The following is a 20,547-nucleotide window of genomic DNA, read 5'->3' on the forward strand; positions in this document are numbered from 1 at the left end:
CTACTGTCCTGCAGAATTAGCTACTGCTGAAGTGTTTTCCTGAGTAATTGTGTTGCTTCCTATCCTTGCCAGCATCTAGTATTCCCCTCCCTCCCACCCCCCCCCCCACACACACCTGCATGGATGATGATAGCAGTATGGTTACATTATGTAGTCCTGGCTGTCCTGGAACTTGCTTTGTAGACCAGGCTGGTCTCAAACTCACAGAGATTTTCTTTACTCTGTATTCTGAGCTTATATTGTTACTTATTTTATATATATAAGTGTTTTAACTGCATGTATGTATGTGCACCACACATGTGCCTGTGTCCACAAAGGTCAGAAGAGGGCATGGGATCCACTAGAACTGGAGTTACAGGTGGTTGTGAACCACCATGTGGGTACTAAGACTCAAACCCAGGCCCTTTGCAAAAGTTCTCTTAACCACTGTACCATCTCTCCAACCTCCCAGCTTTTAATAGTATATTTTGAAGAATATTTCTTACTTATAATGGTCAACACATGAGGGTATTTTGCTTTGTTTTTCTTTTATGTATCCTGTTTTTATATTCTGCTATTTGGGAAATCATTTTGTTCTGTTTTGTTTTATGACAGTCTTAACACTGTAGCCCAGGCTAGCCTTAAACTCATTATCGAGCGCATACTGACATTGAGCTTGGTGCAGTCCTCTTGCCTCAGCCTCCCAAGTACTGGGATTGTAAATTCAAGCCACCAAGCTAGGCTTTTAGATACTATTTAAGACAATTTTGCTAGTTGGGTGTGTTATGCCTATAATCCCAGCACTCTGGAAGCTGAGGCAGGAAGACTAAAGCCAGTTCAGGGTATATAGTAAGACCCTGCAGCAGGAAAGAAGGTGGGGTCCCTGTTGTTTACCCACAGCAAAGTCACAGAAGTGTTGTTCTTTGGGGAGTTTATTTGTTGTTGTTGTTGTTGTTTTTTTCCTACATTCTACATTTAAGTTACTATGAGAGGGAGGGAGCCCCTCTTCTATAGTTCTGACTTCCATAATTCAAAAATACTGTCTTAGTTTCATTCCTGTTGTCAATAAAATACCCTGATAAAAAGCAATTTAGGAAAGAAAAAGTTTATTCTAGATCACAATTCCACATTATGGTCCATCACTGCAGAGAAGTCAGGAACTTGAAACAGCTAGTCACATCACATCCACAGTCAAGAACAGGTAGAAATGGATGCCTGCCTGCATGCTTAGTGCTCAGCCAGCTCTCTCTATTCTTTAAGTCCAGGGCCCTAAACCAGGAATGATGTTACCCACTCACAGGGTGGGTTTTCTCATATCACTTAAGACAATCAAGACTATCCCCCACAGACTTTCCTACAGGCCAAATTGATCTGAACATCCCTCATTGAGACTTTCCCCAGGTGATTCTGGGTGTCAAGTTGGTGATAACAAATGTCTTGACAAGAGAGCACATTCATAGACTCGGTCACTTACTATAGACAATGTTCTCATATTTTTAGTATTGCTGTTGTTAATCTGTTCTTGGGTTTTTTGTTTTGTTTTGTTTTGTTTGCCTACTTTACTAATTAAACCTTCTCAGAGTAAGTATTTGTAGGAAAAAGTAAAGTATGTATAGAATTTGATACAATCTTGGTCTTAGGAACCTATTGGGGTCTTACAGCACACTCCCCATAGATAAGTAGAAATGACTATACTTTTTTTCATATGTAGAGTCAAGTGATGTGGCATCTTTAGTTGTAAAGGTCATTCTGGAGCCAGGAATGATGATACTTCAACACTCTTAAGTATTAGGGAGACAGAGGCAGGTGGATCTCTGAGGCCAGCCTGGTCTACAGAGCAAGTTCCAGACAGCCAGAATTACACAGAAACCCTGTCTCAAAAAAAGAAAAAAGAAAAACAAAGAAAAGATCATTCTTCTACTGCATCTCACTATCACCTTTGCCAAGTATGTACAGCTAAATTTGGGCAATGTTATACATAAGATACTAATTCTGGTCTTTATTTCCAAAAGTATATATGTCTTTTTTTTTTATGCTGTTATGCAGCAATTATAACACTCCAGATACATTGATCTTGAATCAGATAAGGTGAGTTCTCCAGTTTTGTTCTTCAGGATTGTCTTTGAAAGCCTAGGTCTTTTGCATTCCCTTAACCATTTTAGAACCATGTTCCTTTCTTGTTTGTTGGTGTGCGTTTGTTTACTTGCTTTAATTTAAGGCAGAGACTCACTGTGTAATGCAAGCTAGCCTCAAACTCAAAATGCCGTTGCCTCAGCTTCCCTAGCACATAGATTAAGGCAGGTACCACTATGACTGGCATTACTTTCTAGAAAAGTCCTGCTGGGTTTTTTATTGGGATCATGTGGACTTTCCCAGTGGTTCTTATCCAAGAGTGATTTTTGGCCTCCACAGGACAGTTGGCAATAGCTAGAGACATTTTTGGTCGTCATAGCAGTGAGAATGCTAATGGCATCTAAAATCAAAAGGCCAAGAAAACTGCCAAGTACCCAGCAATGCTCAGGGCAACCCTCCATCAACAAATTATCATCTAGCTAAAATGTTGGTAGCACTGCTGTAAGAAACTCTGAGTTGCTGTGCTCTTCTTGGGCCTTGTCTGCCATCTTACTATTTGTTTTCTAAGTGATTTGTTGGTTGGTTTTATTTTCTCATTTTACCTTTTTTAATAATCGAAAATGGGTATTATCCCATTTCTACTGACCTTGTTAGGAAACTCATTTCCAATTCCTTTAAGAGCACATCCTCCAGATTTTGACATCTTGATGCAATTCATCTGGTACAACTTGTCTACCACTTCCTGGCTCCTGTAGACTCTCAAAATACTTAACTTCACCCCATGTTAGTTCATATCCACATAAACTATGAAAGACTTGATGATGACTGATGTGTGTATACATTTAACACTGTTTGTGCTGTCCAGCTCCATTATCTTTATTCTACCTACTTTCCATGCTTCTATCTAGGTTAATTTTCCTTTAATGCATCCCTGACAGCAATGAATTCCCTTTGTTTTCCATCTAAAACCCAGGGCCTTGAGCCACTGAGCTAAACCCCAAGCCATACCTTCATTTTTGAAAGTGTTTGTTTGTTTGTTTGTTTGTTTTTTGTTTTTTTGGTATGGCATAAATTCAAGGTTGGTAGTTGTCTTCTGGCCCATTAAAGAGATTGCCCTAGTCACTTCTAGTTTTTGTCATGCTGTTGAGAAACCATCTGTCAATCTTATTCTACTGCTTGTAAGATTTTCCCTGTTGGCTAGGCATAGTGGTACACACCTGTGACTCCAGCACTAGGAGGCAGAAGCAGGAGGATCACAAGTTTGAGGCCAGACTAAGCTATACAGGGAGACTGTCTCTTGCCCCCACCCCACTACAAGAAAAAGTTTGTTTATTTGCCTTTGGTTTTCAGCAATGACTGGGATTGGCTTGTGTATGCTTCTATCACCTTGGTCAACCTGGGATTTGCTGAGTTGTTTGAATCTGTGGTTGAGTTCTGTTTTGGACATTTCAGTCTTGCTTTGTTTTATGTCCTTTCTTCTGGGACTTACTAACACATGAGACATTTCAGTATGTCTCAGGTGCCTTAGTCATATTGCTTACCATTCTTTTTTCTTTCTTGGCTTAAGTTGGGGCAGTTTTTATTGATTTAACTTCCACATCATTAATCTTGTCTTCTGCTAAATCCATTTGCAGCTAAACCTTACAATGTGTTCTTAATGATAGGTACTGTATTTCTTAGCACTGTGTCCATTTGATGGGGGGAGGGGGGCTTTTACTCAGAAAAAAAAAGATTTTCAAATTTATTTAAAGTTTTAGTTATGTTTTTAAGGTCTCATTATGTGGCCCAGGCTAGACTTGAACTCACAATGTTTCTACCTGATCATCCCAAGTACTAGGATTGCAGTCCTATAAGAACATGCCAGCAGAAAAATATCTTTAAGTAAAAGCACTAAAAGTTTAGTTGGATATAGTGGTGCACATTTTTTAACCCCAGCACTTGGGAGGCAGAGTCAGGTAGATCTTTGTGAATTTGAGGCCAGCCTGGTCTACATAGTGAGTTCTAAGACAGTTAGAGCTACATATTGAGATCCTTTCTCAAAACAAACAAATAATATTTGCATTTTGAGGACATTTTATATAAAATAAAATGGAGTCAAGATGTGTGCCATCCAAAAAGTTCCTGATTAAGTTTATTTAAAAAGTCTACCTAAGGGCTGGAGAGATGGCTCAGAGGTTAAGAGCACTGACTGCTCTTCCAGAGGTTCTGAGTTCAGTTCCCAGCAACTACATGATGGCTCACAACCATCTATAATGAGATTTGGTGCCTTCTTCGAGCATGCAGGCAAACATGCAGACAGAACACTGTATACATAGTAAATGAATACATCTTTAAAAAAAAAAAAAAAGTCTACCTAAAATAAAGTATAATCCTGGAACCCAATAACTGTGCAATCAACTTTTAAGTATAATTAAATGAGTTCAGTTTAGCTTATTTTAAACAAAATGTCTTGTATTCATAGAACTTTCTTAATTCTAACTTTAGCTTTAATATCTTCAAGTCACTTATTAAACAGAGAAGCTACCTTAGGAAAAATAGGTCCAGCAAGATGGCTTAGCAGGTAAAAGTGCTTGCCATGAGAGGTAGAAGGAGAGAATGAGCGCTCTCTCTCTCTCTCTCTCTCTCTCTCTCTCTCTCTCTCACACACACACACACCACACACACACACACACACACACACACACACACACACACCTATCTTTTTTAATTAAAAAGGGGAGAAAAGGTGTTCTTTTGTTTCTTGAATATGTTAATCTTATTTTTTTCTTCCCCAAGACTGGGTTTCTCTGAGTAGCCCTGGCTGTCCACTCAAGATATAGACCTGGCTGGCCTGCCTCTGCCTCCCAACTGCTGATACTGAAGGCGAATGTATACCACCACTACCTACCTAATCTTGTGATTTAAAGACCTTGGCTGTGTAGGTTGTCTGTGGGTCTGGTTGTATTGTTTTTCCTGTGGTGTATCAGTTATATGGTCTTATTTCTTCACATCTTTAGACGTGTCTTATTGTATGTGAGAGAGTATATAAAAAGACTATTAGTGACTCTATATAATACTATTTTCTCAAAGGTCTCTGCCTTTCCACTACTAGGCTTATCACAAACAAGAGCCAAGACTGAACTTAAAGAGGGACTGAGTAAGTCACCAACCAAATGTTTAAAGTTTGAAGGCAAATCTCCAGCTTTGTTACTCTAGCTTTAAGGAACACCAAAATATCGCTCCATTTCTGTCTCAGCAGCAGTTTCTTGCCAAATCTTCTATTTTGAAGGTTCTCAAAACTAGGTTTGTCTTCCAGCCCCATGAGGCCATTGCGTTCTTTCTCCGCTGATAGCTCTGCTCTCTGCAGACCCCCAAGGTGTACCGAGTTGGGGTGGGGAAGCTGTAGATCCACTCACCCTCTGCACCTCCCTTCTCTGCACTGTTAGTCTTCATTGTTCCCTCAGGTATTGGACACTTTTGGGTACCTGCAATGACTCTTCTCCTTAATCCAAACACTTGGAAGGCTGAGGCAGAAGGTTTGCCATGAGTTTGAGGATATCTTGGGCTATTGTTCAGACACACATGCATACTTATACACATACATATGTACACACATACAGTAATTTTTGACTTTTCAGCCATCAGTCTGAATGTTAGTGTGCCATATCCTACTGTACCCAGCTTGAGAATAGGATTTGTGAGAATCTGTAGAGATATTGAATGTCTGCCACAGGCTTTTCTCACTTGTACGTAAGGGGTTCCACCTGCTCTCCCAGAGCCCTGGTCTAAAATAGTAAGACACACATGTTCACATGTAGCCTTTTTGGTACTGTAGTTGAGGTATGTGCTAGAGGTGGTAGGAAAGGGGAGAGAAATATGAAGTAGTACATCTGTTTGCAAAGTGGCAAGTTTTTGTTTTGTTTTTGTCTTTTTGAGACAGGGTTCCTGTGTAGACCTGGCTGTCATGGAACTTACTCTGTAGACCAGGCTGACCTCAAACTCACAGAGATCCACCTGCTTCTACCTCCCGAGTGCTAGGATTAAAGGTGTGCGCCAATACCTCCTGACTAGAAAGTGGCAAGGTTTAGAATTGTGTACAGTTACAGCATTGACTGATTGGTACAGTGAGCAGATGCCTGGCAAGGACTCTGCAAGACTTGGTGGAAGCTCAGGTACCGTGGAGAGAGCGAGCAGACTTTAAGCATGGAGAAGAGGGTGAGATTTTGGTTTTGAAAGATTATTTTAGTGTCAGTTGAAATGTGGATTCAAGAAGGGCCAACACACAGGACAGGGGTGGGGGAGCTGTTAGAGTTGGCACAACGTGAAGTTTGTGAGCATCCTCCTTGGTTTAGCGAGGCATTGATAGAGTGGAAGTGGTGAAATTGAAGGAATGGTAGGATTAAGAGGAAAATGAAAGAAAGCAGAGATCTCAAGGCTTCTAGCTTGAGTGAGGACCATAACTAACAAAGGAAAGCCATTCTGAACATGCCATGTCTGTTATGATAAATCTTTCCGCCAGCGGCCAGAGTCCCACTGCTATGTGGGCACCCAAAATAACACACAGAGACTTACATTAGGTACAATGCTGTTGGCCAATTGACTAGGATTTCTTATATGGTAGCTCAGTCTTAATTATCATAAATCTATATATTTCATAAGACTCATCGAGGACGCCTTCCGCTGGCATCCTCTTCCTAGGATCACATGGCAGCTCTGTAGAGAAGAGAGCAGGAAGAGCAAGAGAGAGAGACTTCCTGCTTGTCCTTGCTTAAATTCTGAGTCTGCCTGCTATGTCACTTCCTGCCTGGATCTCTACTACATTTCCCAGAATCCTCCTTGACTCCTAGTCCCACCTACTTTGCTTTCCTGACCAACAGTACTTTATTTATCAACCAATAAGGCAAACATATACACAGAAGGGCCTCCCCCGTCACATGTCCTTGTGTTTCATTAGGACTCTGTCCATACACAATCTGAGTTTTGGAGCTGCTACCCTGAGGGACTCCCAGCTCCCTAGTTCTTTTCATGAAATTCTTAAGGAGAATAAGAGATGTACAACCCTAGGCAGTTGCCCTCACTCCAGACTTTTCTGAGTTTTATGTGTTATACTAGACATCCACCTGAGCATTCTATTTGAAGAAAATTCTCCATTGTTTTCTTTTTTTTATTTCTCTTGCTGTCTTAGGCCTCTATTGTGGTTTTTTTGTTTTGTTTATTATTTGTGCGTATCTGTTTTGTGATTGTGTATACATGGATAGAGTACACTTGGGTATAAAGTATGCATGTAGATTGTGTATACATGCTTGTTCATGTGTGTGGAAGCAGAGGTTATAGCCTTGGGTATTGTTCCTCAGGAACCATCCACCTTGTTTTGTTTTTTAGACAAACTTTCACTAGGACCTGGAGCTCACTAGTTAGGCTAGACTGACTAGTCAGCTAGTCCTAGGAATCATGTCTCTACCACCCCAAGTATACATACACCACCTGGCTTTTTCATGTGGCTTCTCAGAAAATCGAACTGAGGTCATTGTGATTGCACAGCAAGCACCTTATCCACAGAGACCCTTGCTCAGGTTTAAGCTTGCTCTCTGCCTGACCTTCCAGGTCACACACTGGTCTCAATAATTAGCCATCATCCATTCATTATTATATCATCAAGTGGACTTTGGGGGCATGGAAAAATCACATTTTTAATGCTAAGAAATATCTTTTATTGTGTACTTGAACTTCTTTAATTCAGATTCTCATCTGCCTCTAGTGCTAGTTCTACTACAGGTAGGATTCACCACCTCCAGGAGTCTGAAATGCATTTCCTGCCTCTGAGGGGGTATGGGGGTGTCCCAGTTAGCTTCCTTTCCTATTCATTAATCCATCGACCATTACCTCAGACAGGAGATATCACAGATAGTCAGTGTGTGAACCAGTAGCTCGGGAGTGTCATTTGTCTTCATCCAAGTTTATGGCATCCACACTTGGCATTTTCCTAACCTAGATGAGTGTGGTGACTTCTTGTTTATGATCTAACAAATAAAGCCTGAAGATTAGAGCAAAGAGCTAGCCACACTAGTGTGGACCACCTTTAATCCCAGCACTCGGGAGACAGAGGCAGACAGATCTCTGTGAGTTCAAGGCCACCCTGGGCTACACAAGATCAAATGTCTAAAAGAGAAATAGAGCTCACACAAATGTGATCCCAGCACTAGGAAGGTGGAGACAGAAGTGATACAGCTGGGCGGAGAGAGGAATATAAGTCAATAGGACATGAGAGAGATGAAGTCTGAGGATTTGTGAAGACAGGATAGCCCTTTCAGTTTGAGGTAGAGGTAAGAGCTAGTGGCTGGCTGTTTTGCTTCTCTGATCTTTCAGCTTTCACCCCCTAATATCTGACTCCAAGTTTTTAATTATTAATACTGATTAGAATCCATGTTACAGATGAGAAAGCTTAGAATCCTTTCCTTGGCTTCATGGGGCCCATAGACGCCAGCAGGGTCTGTGGAACTCTGGAGGCCCGACTCTCTAGGGTATCTGATGGGGAATGTACTAATGTGTATGTTTATCTTATTGATTGTTAAATAAAATACTGTTTGGTCAATGAGACAGCAAGTTAGACAGAACTAGGAGTCAAAGAGGATTCTGGGAAATGTAGAGACGTGCTGATCCAGGCAGGAAGTGACATAGCAAGGAGACTCATATTTAAGCAAAGGAGAAACAGGAAGGGTCCTTTTTTCCCGTTCGCCTCCTCCAGCAGTAGGATGTGAGCCACCGGCAAGGAGGGACGCCAATAAGGCATCCAATAAGATAAGTCTTATAAAATATATAGATGTATGATAATTGAGACTGAGCTAACAGATGAGAATCCTAGTCATTGGCCAAGCAGCATTGTACCTAATACAAGTTTCTGTATATTTATTTGGGCCTAACTCGGGCAGGCTGCTGGCATAAAACATACACGTGGCGGTGGGGCTCAGCGGCTTTTGGCGGAAAGATTTATCATAACAGGTATCTTTTTGTACACTGGAGCCCTCTCTTGGTTTACAGGCACAGCCCAACACAACTCTCTGGAATGAACAGGTCTTGGTCCATACACACACCAGGCTCTGGCCTGCCAGCCCTATGACCACTGAATTTAGGAATGCTTACTCATGAGATAGAGATAGATAGTTGAGGAAAAGTACAAGCCCACCAGACTGGATGATCACTAACCCAGCCATGTGTGATCACTACCCAATGCCACCATTTTACAATGTTACACACTTATATCTCCAGCTTTGGCTCAATCCTTAGTACCCTTGGGCCACAGTTTTGTGTCTTCCCAACATGTACTGTTCTCCCAAAGGGAATGTTTGAGGCTTTTATTTGTCCTCAAGCTCTTTTTTTGTTCACTGACAGACTCGGAGTTTGGATTTCTCCTCACAGAAAAGAAAGGCTTTCAGGCTTTAAGCTGCTCAGCCTCTTCATTACCTATACACCTGTCTGATTTGCTTTCCTGCCTGCCATCCAGCTTTCTGTGCTGCTGAAATCTCTTCCCGTGCTGTCTGTGGCAGTATACATTCCTGGGTTCCCATTTCTGGGCATACTCTTCTTCCTTTTGTGTTGCTGTCAATCTCACCCAGCTCTGATCTTCCTCTGTATTACCATCCACATAAAGATCATAGCCTCCCAACCGCCCCCCCACACACACACACAAAAAACTTCTCAATGATAAGAACAGGCAAAAGGAATCCTAAGAGAGAGAGGTCAGAATTGTAGGAGAAGAGGAATCAAACATAAAGGACATGAGAAAGCCTTTTCAGGTGCTAGGGACTTTTCTGTCTTGCTTTGAGTAGTGCTTATGCAGGTCTGTACAGATGTGAGAACTCACTGACCTGTACACCAGGACTATGTTTTACTCTGTATATGCCTCTCCTTCCAGCAGCCCAGTCAGGGGTTAGAACCTAAACTCTAGCCTAGTCCAGAACCTTAGGCATGTGCCCCCAGGTAATGGTTCAGGCATGTTGTAGTGAAACTCAGTTCTGGCTCTCCTAGGGATGTGACTCCTCCCTGCTCACTTAGAACCTAAGCTTAGGTCTATCCTAGAGACAGCAGATGTATGCTTGCATCCCTCACTAAACTGGAGATACTCCAAGGATAGGAGCCAGTTTTTTGCAGTTTTCTCGCTCCCCTTTGCAATAGCTGGCACTTAGGGCCCCATAAATGTTGGATGGATGGATGGACAGACGGACGGACTGACTGACTGACTGACTGACTTTCACTTTGTATTTGCTTTGAGTTTAACCCTCTTTACTGAGAAGCATCCCTCTTCCAGCCTGCAGGATGTTTCCTTGGTGAGGGGAAGGCAGTTGTCCAATGGCGGTGTTTGACACTCCTGAGGAGGCCTTTGGCGTCTTGCGTCCAGTCTGTGTTCAGCTCACAAAGGTGCAGACAGTGGAGAATGTGGAACATCTGCAGACACAGTTACAGGCTGTGGGTGATGCTGCCCTTCAGGAACTACAGCAGTATGTCCTCTTCCCCTTGCGATTTGCCCTGAAGACCCCAGGGCCCAAAAGAGAGCGCCTGATCCAGAGCGTGGTGGAGTGCCTCACCTTCGTCCTCTCTTCAACATGTGTGAGAGAGCAAGAGCTTCTCCAGGAACTCTTCTCAGAACTTTCAGCCTGTCTATACTCTCCCAGCTCCCAGAAACCCGCAGCTGTGTCAGAGGAGTTGAAATTGGCTGTGATCCAAGGACTTAGCACTTTGATGCACTCAGCTTACAGGGACATCATTCTGTCTTTTTATGAGCCCCCTATTCTGCCTCGTTTAGGGTTTGCTGTGTCTTTACTGCTGGGCTTGGCAGAGCAGGAGAAGTCAAAACAGATTAAAATTGCTGCCTTACAGTGTCTCCAGGTTCTCCTCCTTCAATGTGATTGTCAGGACCATCCAAGACCCATGTTTGAACTGGAGCAGCAGCAGCATCTGGGGGACTTGTTGGCGTCTTTCTTACCTGGAATCTCAACTGCACTGACCAGAGTCCTCACAGGAGACTTTAAACAAGGTCACAGCATTGTTGTGTCTTCCCTAAAGGTCTTTTACAAGACAGTGGGCTTCATCATGGCTGATGAACAGCTCACAAGGATGCCAAAGGCCCGAGCAAAGCCTGCAGTTGAGCACAGAGTGGCAGCCTTGATGATTCACAGGGAAACAGACTGGGTAAAAAGCACTGGTGACAAGTTGACGATCCTCATTAAAAAGATAATTGAGTGTGTCTCTGTTCACCCGCACTGGAAGGCGAGGCTGGAAGTGGTAGAGCTTGTGGAGGTCTTGCTTTTGAAATGCAGTCAGTCCCTGGTTGAATGTACAGGTTCCCTCTTGAAGGTGTTAGTTGGCCTAGTAAATGATGAAAGTCCGGAAGTCCGGGCGCAGTGCAATACAGTGCTAAGGCGTTTTGCAGAGCAGAAAGTAGTGGTGGGCAGCAGAGCCTTGGCTGACATCTTGTCAGAAAGCCTGCATGCACTTGCCACATCTCTTCCCCGCCTAATGAACACACAAGACGACCAGGGCAAGTTCTCTACTCTTTCCTTGTTACTGGGGTATCTAAAACTATTGGGCCCCAAAGTGCATGTCATTCTCAATTCTGTGGCCCATGTGCAGCGCCTTTCCAGAGCACTTGTCCAAGTACTAGAGCTAGAGGTGGCTGACGTCAAGATGGTGGAAGAGCGGCGCTGGAACTCTGACAGTCTAAGTGCTTCTCCAGAGGCCTCAGATGCACGGCCTTGGAGCCGAGTTCAGAGGAGATACTTCCACTGTTTCACTGACGAGAGGGTCTTCCTGCTCCTGCGGCAGATCTGTCAGCTCCTTGGTTACTATGGGGACCTGTATTTGCTTGTGGATCACTTTATGGAACTGTACCATGCATCTGTAGTTTACCGAAAGCAAGCTGCCATGATTCTTAATGAACTGGTTATAGGGGCTGCTGGGCTAGATATAGAAGATATTCATAACAAACGTACAAGCATAGGCCCAGAGGAACTGAGAGAGATTGTGAAATCTATACTGGAAGAATACACAAGCCAAGAAAACTGGTACTTGATTACCTGTATTGAAGCTGAGGAGGGGGAGGAGATGACAATGAAGCAGCATGGCCTCCAGGCCATCACATCTGGTGCACACACATGCCAAGTTGTACCTTTTCCAGCCTTGTCAAAGCCAAGCCCCACTATCTGCTCCATGAACAGTAACATCTGGCAGATATGCATTCAGTTGGAAGGGATTGGCCAGTTTGCTTATGCATTAGGAAAAGACTTTCGTTTGCTTTTGATGTCAGCTCTCTATCCAGTACTGGAGAAGGCTGGAGACCAAACCTTGCTCATTAGTCAAGTGGCTACTAGCACCATGGTAGACATTTGCCATGCTTGTGGCTATGACTCTGTACAGCACCTGATCAATGAAAATTCAGACTATTTGGTGAATGGCATTTCTTTAAATCTACGTCACCTCGCTCTGCACCCTCATACCCCAAAAGTCTTGGAAGTCATGCTTCGGAACTCAGATGCTAGCCTACTTCCTTTGGTAGCAGATGTGGTTCAAGATGTCTTGGCCACCTTGGATCAATTTTATGATAAGAGAGCTGCTTCTTTTGTCAGCGTTCTGCATGCTCTACTGGCAGCTTTAGGTACATTGAAAACCCTTTTGATGCTACTTGAAGAGATAGGAGCCAGGGTCCTGGTTTGCCTGGTCTTATTTCATGTTCAGGAATGTACTGTGGAGGACATTGGAAAGATTGTTTCTCCAGCCCCACAGAGCACAGGAGATTGTCAGGCTCTCGTGTTTATTTTATACTTTGAATATCTCTGCCATTTATTGAGACCTGCTCTATGGCAGGGATAAAAACCACACAGACTAGGTAGAAACAGATTTTTTATTTTACAAATAAGAAAAACCAAGGCTCAGTGAGATCCTGCTCAGCCAGGGTCACAATATTAATAAGGGATAAAGTTGGATTTGTGGCTAGTTTATTCTTCCCAATATACTATGCTGCTACTGGTACTTCATAGAGCCGGCAGCATCTGTGCTGGAGCATCGGGAAGTGCTTAACCATAGAAAGCTGGAGCAACAGATAGAACCTTTCTCTTCTTTCTTTGGTTGGGGTTGGCTCTGGGAATTGAACTCAGGGCCTACATATGCTAAGGTATTCTACCACTGAGCTACATACTGAGCCCTCTAGAGTTTTCTGATGATAATAATACTCTGTCTCTTTTGCCCAGGGCAATAGCCAGTAGCCATATGTGGCTAAAACTACTGAGGAATTTTGTTTTGTTTTGTTTTTTGTTTTTTTGGGGGGGGTTGAGGTTTGTTTGCTTGTTTGTTTTTAAAGATGGTCTCACTCTGTAACCCAGACTGCCCTGGAACTCACTATATAGCCTAAACTTTGAACTTGCAGTATTACTTCTGCCTCAGCCTCTCAAGTACTGAGATTACTGGTGTGAGCCATTATGTTCATCAGGGAATTGAAATTTTAATTTTGTTTTAGTTTTTAGCCACATGGACCATACTGAACAGCAGTAATCTAGAAGCTAAAAAAAAAACATTTATTTTGGCCGGGCACATGCCTTTAATCCCAGCACTCGAGAGGCAGAGGCAGGTGGATCTCTGTGAGTTTGATACCAGCCTGGTCTACAAGAGCTAGTTCCAGGACAGCCTCCAAAGCCACATTTATTTTTATTTTATGTGTGTATGCCCACATGTGTTTGCTGGTACCTTCAAAGGCCAGAAGAAGGCACTATATCTCCCAGAACTAGAGTTACAGTTGGTTGTGAGCCACTATATGGGTACTGGCAGTTGGAGCGGGCCTTCTGGAAGAACAACCAGTGTTAACTGCTGTACCATCTCTCCAGCCCCTGGTTCTTTAAACTTTTTTTTTTTAAGATTTATTTATTTATTTTATAAGTTGTGCCTGTATGTGTGTCTGCACCATATGCATGCAGTGCCATTGGAGGCCAAAAGAGAGTGTCAGATCCCCTGGAACTGGAATTACAAGTATCTGAGCTGCCATGTTGGTGCTAGGAATTGAACCCAGGTCCCCTGAAAGGGTAGCCAGTGTTCATAATCACTGAGACATCTCTCCAGCCCTTCTTTTTTACCTTTTAATTGTACCAGTTGACTTAATTGTCTCATTTATAATTTGGTACTGTTGGGTGCCTGCCAAGGATGTTAGCCACCATTATCATGGCACGATTTTGTACCATGAAAAAAAAAAAAAACAGGGTTGGTAGGTAATCCCAGCTGCCAGTCTGAGGTACATAGCAAGACCATGTCTAATTAATAAATAAATAAATTCCTCGACTGGACAGTTAATCATTGAATGAAAAACAGTGAGCTATATCCTGATGCCTTTATCCAGAGAGCCTATCTCCAGTGCTGCCATAGCCTCTGAGGCAGAGGGAAAGTTTCTTGGCCTCATTCTGTCAGATGAAAAGGCCAAGATTCTGTGAGAAAGTTTCTCAGGAGAGGTGACACTTGGAGTGTTCACTCACTCATTCATTCATGACCACATGCAGCTCGAGTGCTTCCTTCACTCATGAAGAATACCTGCTATATGTCAGATGCTACACTAAGTAGTGAAGAGATGGCGGAGAGCAAGATTAACTCTCAGAGCTTTCCTGCCACTAAGAGAGAAATGACAAACAAGTAAGGAAAGCAGTAAGCAAGCTGAGGGAGCCTCTGATAAGCTCTTTGAAGGAAATGAAACCTTCATGCTAGGGAGGAACAGGGGTAGGCTACTCTAAGTTGCACTGTCAGGGAAGATCTCTCTGGGAAATTCAACTAAGGCTGAGACGGGAAGGGAGAGGAGGCTGCCAGGCGGACAGGGCTGGGGCACTGCTTGTATGACTCTTAAGTGCCCTGTTGGCAGGAGGAACGGTGGTGTGAATACCCCAAGGGCACAACGGGAATGAAGTGTTTAGAGAAAATGTTGTAAAACAGAGTTAAATAGGAAATAGGACAGATCGTTAGGGGCATTTAGGCCACTAGGCCACGGGAAGTAGAAAAGCTTTCTATGTCATAGCAGTCAGGGCACAGAGGCAGGGAGAAAAGGAGGGCAGGTAACAAGATACACCCTTCTTGATTACTTCAAATGGAAATGGCCTTTGGTGGGCATTTCAGATCCTAACCATAACACCTATCCGTGGCTAATAGTCACTGGCAAAGCAGCTGTGAACAAAACCCACCCAGGCCTGGCCTGACCTGGACCTCCTACCAAGATAGCTAACTGCTTAGACATTGCAGATCAGGGCCAGCTTCTGTGGCCAGATGTCCCACCTCTGCTACACTGGGGAACTAGATTATATTTCAGCTTGGAATTTTAAACATTTTACAAAAAGGCCTAGGGAGTTAGAAAGATGGCTCAATGGTTAAGAACACTTGTTACTCTTGCAGGATGCCCAGGTCCAATTCCCAGCACCCACATGGTGGGTCACAAATATCTGTAACTCCAGTCCCAGGGTATCCGATGCTCTTCTCTGACTAATGCAGGCACCAGGTACACACATGGTACACAGACACTATATACAAACAAAATACTCATACACATAAAAAAAATTCAAAGTGTAGAAAGTGCATCTTTTTATGAGATAGCTGAATTTGGATTTTGGAAATTGAATTTTCTTACATTTCTGATGTCTTTGGGCATTTGAAGGAGGAAAGACATACATCCTGTGTAGCACTTTTGAAAACTAAAGTAGAGGAGTAGGGTCTCTATTGTAGAAAGAAAAGTAAGGATGGTTAAGACTGACTAAAACATGGGGTTGGGGAGAGTAAAGCAAAATTGGAAACAGATTTTTCATAAGTTTTGAAACAACCCAATATATAATTGCATTTTGAACAATAAGTAATGAACTCAGTAGTCACTTACAAACCAAAGCTCCACTTGAAGCTGGCATTTCTGTTTTTCATCAGATTGCCTAATAGATGGTCTTTCTTTAAGATGAGAATGGAGGTTTGCTTTCAAGGACTTCTGAAAAGTCTTGAAAGAACCAGGTACATGTTTTAGGGCACTAAGTTAACCGAACATGCACGTTTCATATGCATTGACCAAAAAGCAGCAGGTGCCCACGGAGGGCAGAACCACCAGGCACTGATTGAACAATTGTTGATAACAAGGAAAAATCAGGAAGTCTTCCTGTCAGACTACGCACTGGGGGTGTTGTGTTCTTACCACAGCATTATATCCCACTGTGTCGTGGCACTGATTTTAACCAGACCCTTCTTGCTTGCCATTTTGTCCTTTTCTCATCCTTTGCCACCACCACAAAAAAAAAAAAACCACTTAAAAATTGTTGCACTATCTTTTGCCTTCAATATATCAGTAGCATAAATTCCTAAAAGAAATGCTTGTTCAAAGAGTTTTATAGTTAAATTTTTGATTGAGAGTATCAAATTGCTCTCCTAAGTGGTTGTACCAATTTAAGCTCCATCAGCAATGTAAAAGTGCCAATTTTGCCACACCCTCACCCATACTGTCTTATTACTGAACCTTTGATCTTTGCTAATCCAATAGGAGAAAAATTGCACCTTATTATAGTTGTAATTTGCACTAAGAATGAGGTTGAGCTTCTTTTCATACTTTTAAAATCCATTTGTGAACAAAGACATTTTCCAATCTAACATTGGCTTTGAATATAGAAATAATCTTCAGTGGACTCCCAGCAGTGAGAATGCTGGGGCTAGGATTTACCCATTTGGGGACCAGCACCTTAGAATGTACCTAGAGCCTAATATATACCTGGAAATGATGCGCTGAAGAAATGGCACACTTGGCTATGCATGGAGCACATGCCTTTACTCCTAGTACTTAGGAGGAAGAGGCAGGCAGATCTCTGTTAAAAAGGATGCTTAACTCCACATGTAAGAGCCTCCAGATAGTGGCCAGGAAACTCTCATCTCAAGCATTTGCTGCTTGATACTCGCCGTGCCTGAACTTGTCACCTCCTTTCTGCCATTCTGGCTCTGGGCAGTCAGTTGTTCTTTAAGGAAAAGGAGATTAGCAGGTGCTAAAAATGACATCTTTTTCCTGCTGTAGGCAGAAGGGAGGGAGGGCACTGGACCGACCAGAGGCTGTGGGATTGGGGATATTATTGCTTTATTCTTTAAGTATTCAGCACCTTTTGAATTAAGGACTTTGAAGGGTCTCAATATCCAAGAATGGTTGAAATTAGAACTGCAGTAGTTGAATAAGGAATTTAGACCCTGGTAGATGGTCCACATTCACCCTGCCCTGGTTTCCCCTGTGTGAGTGCTACAGAGGCCTAAGGCCCCTCAGGGCACAGTTGAAAACCACTGGTGTGGTTTAAGCTTTTCCTGTGGTGACAAGTCAGGGGCACTGGAGCCTTTTCTGTTGAGAGTCTGGTGTAAGACTGTCCCTTCTCATAGTTCTTCAGAGTTGCCTCACCTGCTATGTTTTGAGTTCCCACCCTGTGCTGTGGCATATTAGAGTCAAGAGTGCCATGGTGAGGATCACATACCAAACAGTACACACAAAATAGATACAGTTACAAAATACAACGGAAAGAGCATTGTCTGTAACAGGTGACTTTACTGGGAAAGTTCTGATTGTTCTGAAATGTGCAGGAATTTGTAATGGGCCAGATGTAAAAAGAAAAGTATTCTGGACATTCAAGAACAGTATATGTAAGAGTTCTGAGGCAAGAAAATGCCTCACATACTGGAACCACTGGAAGATGGCAAGTTATCAGGCAACTGACTAGAGGGCACAGGCAGTGAGTGTCTGCATGGTTTGGAGGGCTGTGCCAGCCTTGCCAAAGAGCTTGTTCTACTTATAAAGTGCTGGTGCCTGTCACTGATCACCAGAGTCACAATAACCTTTTCTTACAGTCCACTGGTTCCCAGATGCAGATTCTACTGGGCAGCTCCAGCAGAGCGATTTAGAAGAGGGAAGGCAAACACCAGCAGCCTGCGAGGCTAGCACCACAGCCGAGGACATCGAGCAGTTTGTGCTGAGCTATCTCAAAGAGAAGGATGTGGCAGAGGGGAATGTTTCTGACCTTGAAACTGAAGAAGGTAATTGCTATTTGTTTTCACTAGTTTCTTCTTTTTGAAAGAGAGCTTTGTGAAAACAGAATTCATTCCAGAAAGTGTAAAAGTTGCCCCAAACCTCACTGTGCTCAGAGCTGTGTGTGTGTGTGTGTGTGTGTGTGTGTGTGTGTGTGTGTGTGGTGTGTGTGTGTGTGTGTACTTTCCCCATTCCTTTTATTTTTTAAAAAAAAACTGATTTTACATGGTTGCAGCCATAGTTTTTGTTTTTGTGCTGGTGAGGTTTGTACTAGGACTCACTACCATTGTGCTATACCTAGTGCCTCCTGCTCCAGAGCCTAAATGTACCACATCCTTTCTGTGTCTAGTTATAAAGGACAGTTTTCAGACTCATTGTTGGAGGGGCAGCTACCAAGTGTCTATTCCCCATGTGAAGTTGAGGCTGCCTCCGTCTTGCTGTGATAGATAGTGTGGCAAGGAATGATTCTGTGTGTGATCTTTATAAATTCTCACAAGTAGGATTCCTCAGTCCAAGATATGAGCATCAGCTAATGCTGACCAGATTGCCTCCCAGACAGTCATATCAACCTGCACCTTCCCAATAATGGTGATTACCTGTTTCATTTTTTCCAGTTTTAACAAGTTAAAAATGGCTCATTGTTTTATTTTGTATGTCTTTGGTTAATACCCAAATTGGACATATTTATTTATGCTTCTTCTTAGCATTTTTTCTTCCTTAGGCCCATTGTTTATTCATGGGCTTCATCTATTCTTTATTGGTAGAGAATGATTGCAGTGTTTTTCTTACCTATTTATATGATAGAGGAAAAAGAGAGTTCAAGCCAGTAGCAGCTCTGGCCTCTTGTTTTATTCACAAACTCAATCTGGAGCTTTAGGTCATGGAAGGATTAATAAATTATTAGAATCGCCTCTGCAAATATAAAATGCCAAGTCATAATGAGCTTGGTGGTCCCAGAACTATCCTAAATCGAACTGAGTCCCAAATTAGTTTGTTAGGTTGGAAGTGAGCAGATTTCTTTTTTCTTTTTCATTTTTCCCATCTGTGCTCTCATTCTGGTGAGCTGGAGCCAACGTGTCCAGGATAACAGGAAAGTATAGCTCGCTGCAGTGAATGCAACAAATTCCTTCTGAGCAGTGGCAAGCAGTGGAGGTCCAAACAGAGTCTCTTGCAGAGTTGAGCTGGTATGGTTCCCACAGCCAGCACTCTGGTTATAATGTGTCAGGCTTTGTCTTCTGTTTCTCTGCTGAGCCAGCCAAACTCTCCTGGGAACCACACTCCACCCAAACCTGTACCTCTGGAGAAAGAGGTGACTTGGCCTTTCATAATCAAGGTGGCCATTCTGGTTCTGCTGATGTAATTCAGTGACTAAAGTGCTTGCTGTGCAAGTATAAGGACTCAAGTTTGGTCCTCAGAAGTCACATAAGAAGCTTGGTGTGAGCCAGGCGTTGGTGGTGCATGCCTTTAATCCTGGCACTTGGGAGACAGAGGCAGGCGGATCTCTGTGAGTTCGAGGCCAGCCTGGTCTCCAGAACGAGTGCCAGGATAGGCTCCAAAGCTACATAGAGAAACCTTGTCTCGGAAAAAAAAAAAAAAACTTGGTGTGGTAGCATGGGCTTGTAATTCCAATACTCATGTTGTGAAGATAGGCAGGTCCCCAAGCTCTCTGGCCAGATCGCCTAGCCTACTCAGTGAGCCCCAGACCAAATGAGAAACCATGTTTCAAAAAACAAGGTGGATAACTTGAGGAACGAAACACAAGTTTGACTTCTAGCCTTTACATGCACAGGCATGCGCACACACACACACACACACACACACACACAGACACACACACACACACACACACACACTCACACACACTCACACACACTCACACACGCACCCACATGGATATATACAAACACAAAGATCTGGTTCTAGTGGATAATTGCTGGGATTAAGAGGAATGAATCAAATCTTCCTCCAAAACCAGAAGCTCACATCCAAGAAATAGCACTCCGCACTGGGCAAATTCAAATAACAGACCCTCCTCTCAGGAGAAGCAGTGTAGCCGTGTTGCTCTTTATGGGTGTTTGACTTCCTTTACTTTGTAAGATGGTTTGTCTTTATAAGTTTGGCATGAATGTTCTATTTAACCACATAAAGGCACCTGTACATCCAAGGTCCCTTTCTCTGAGGAAGCCAAGCATTCTGCAAATGCATCTCCCTTCATCTTCGCAACATCTAGTAGAGACTAGTACAGCCTCTATTATAAGGCTAAGATTTTCCAGCAGAGGAATCTGAACCCAGAAAAAGTGAAGTGAACAATGCCCAGCTCAGTGGAAATGCTCACTCACAGCTGCTGAGGGGACAGTGGAACAGGGTCCTCTACTTCTCAAGCAGTAATTACTAGGCAGAGAGAGATGATAAGACTGTGTGTCTTCCTCACTCAGTCTCCTAGCAGCAGATGATACGCTCTACCCCTTTGGTGC

General features: G+C 43.1%; 1 protein-coding gene across 1 annotated transcript in view; it reads left to right on the plus strand.

The window, feature by feature from the left end:
• Tti1 (TELO2 interacting protein 1) overlaps positions 1–20,547 on the plus strand; it is a 51,840-nt gene that overhangs the window by 13,318 nt on the left and 17,975 nt on the right. The window contains exons 2-3 of the mRNA XM_027421253.2: positions 10,337–12,679; positions 17,896–18,081. Of these exons, the coding sequence (XP_027277054.1) occupies positions 10,378–12,679; positions 17,896–18,081 (2,488 nt within the window). The 5' untranslated portion in view covers positions 10,337–10,377. The remainder of the gene's footprint in view (positions 1–10,336; positions 12,680–17,895; positions 18,082–20,547) is intronic.

This window comes from Cricetulus griseus, chromosome 6 (assembly GCF_003668045.3).
Source record: "Cricetulus griseus strain 17A/GY chromosome 6, alternate assembly CriGri-PICRH-1.0, whole genome shotgun sequence".
NCBI classification, from domain to species: Eukaryota; Metazoa; Chordata; class Mammalia; order Rodentia; family Cricetidae; genus Cricetulus; species Cricetulus griseus.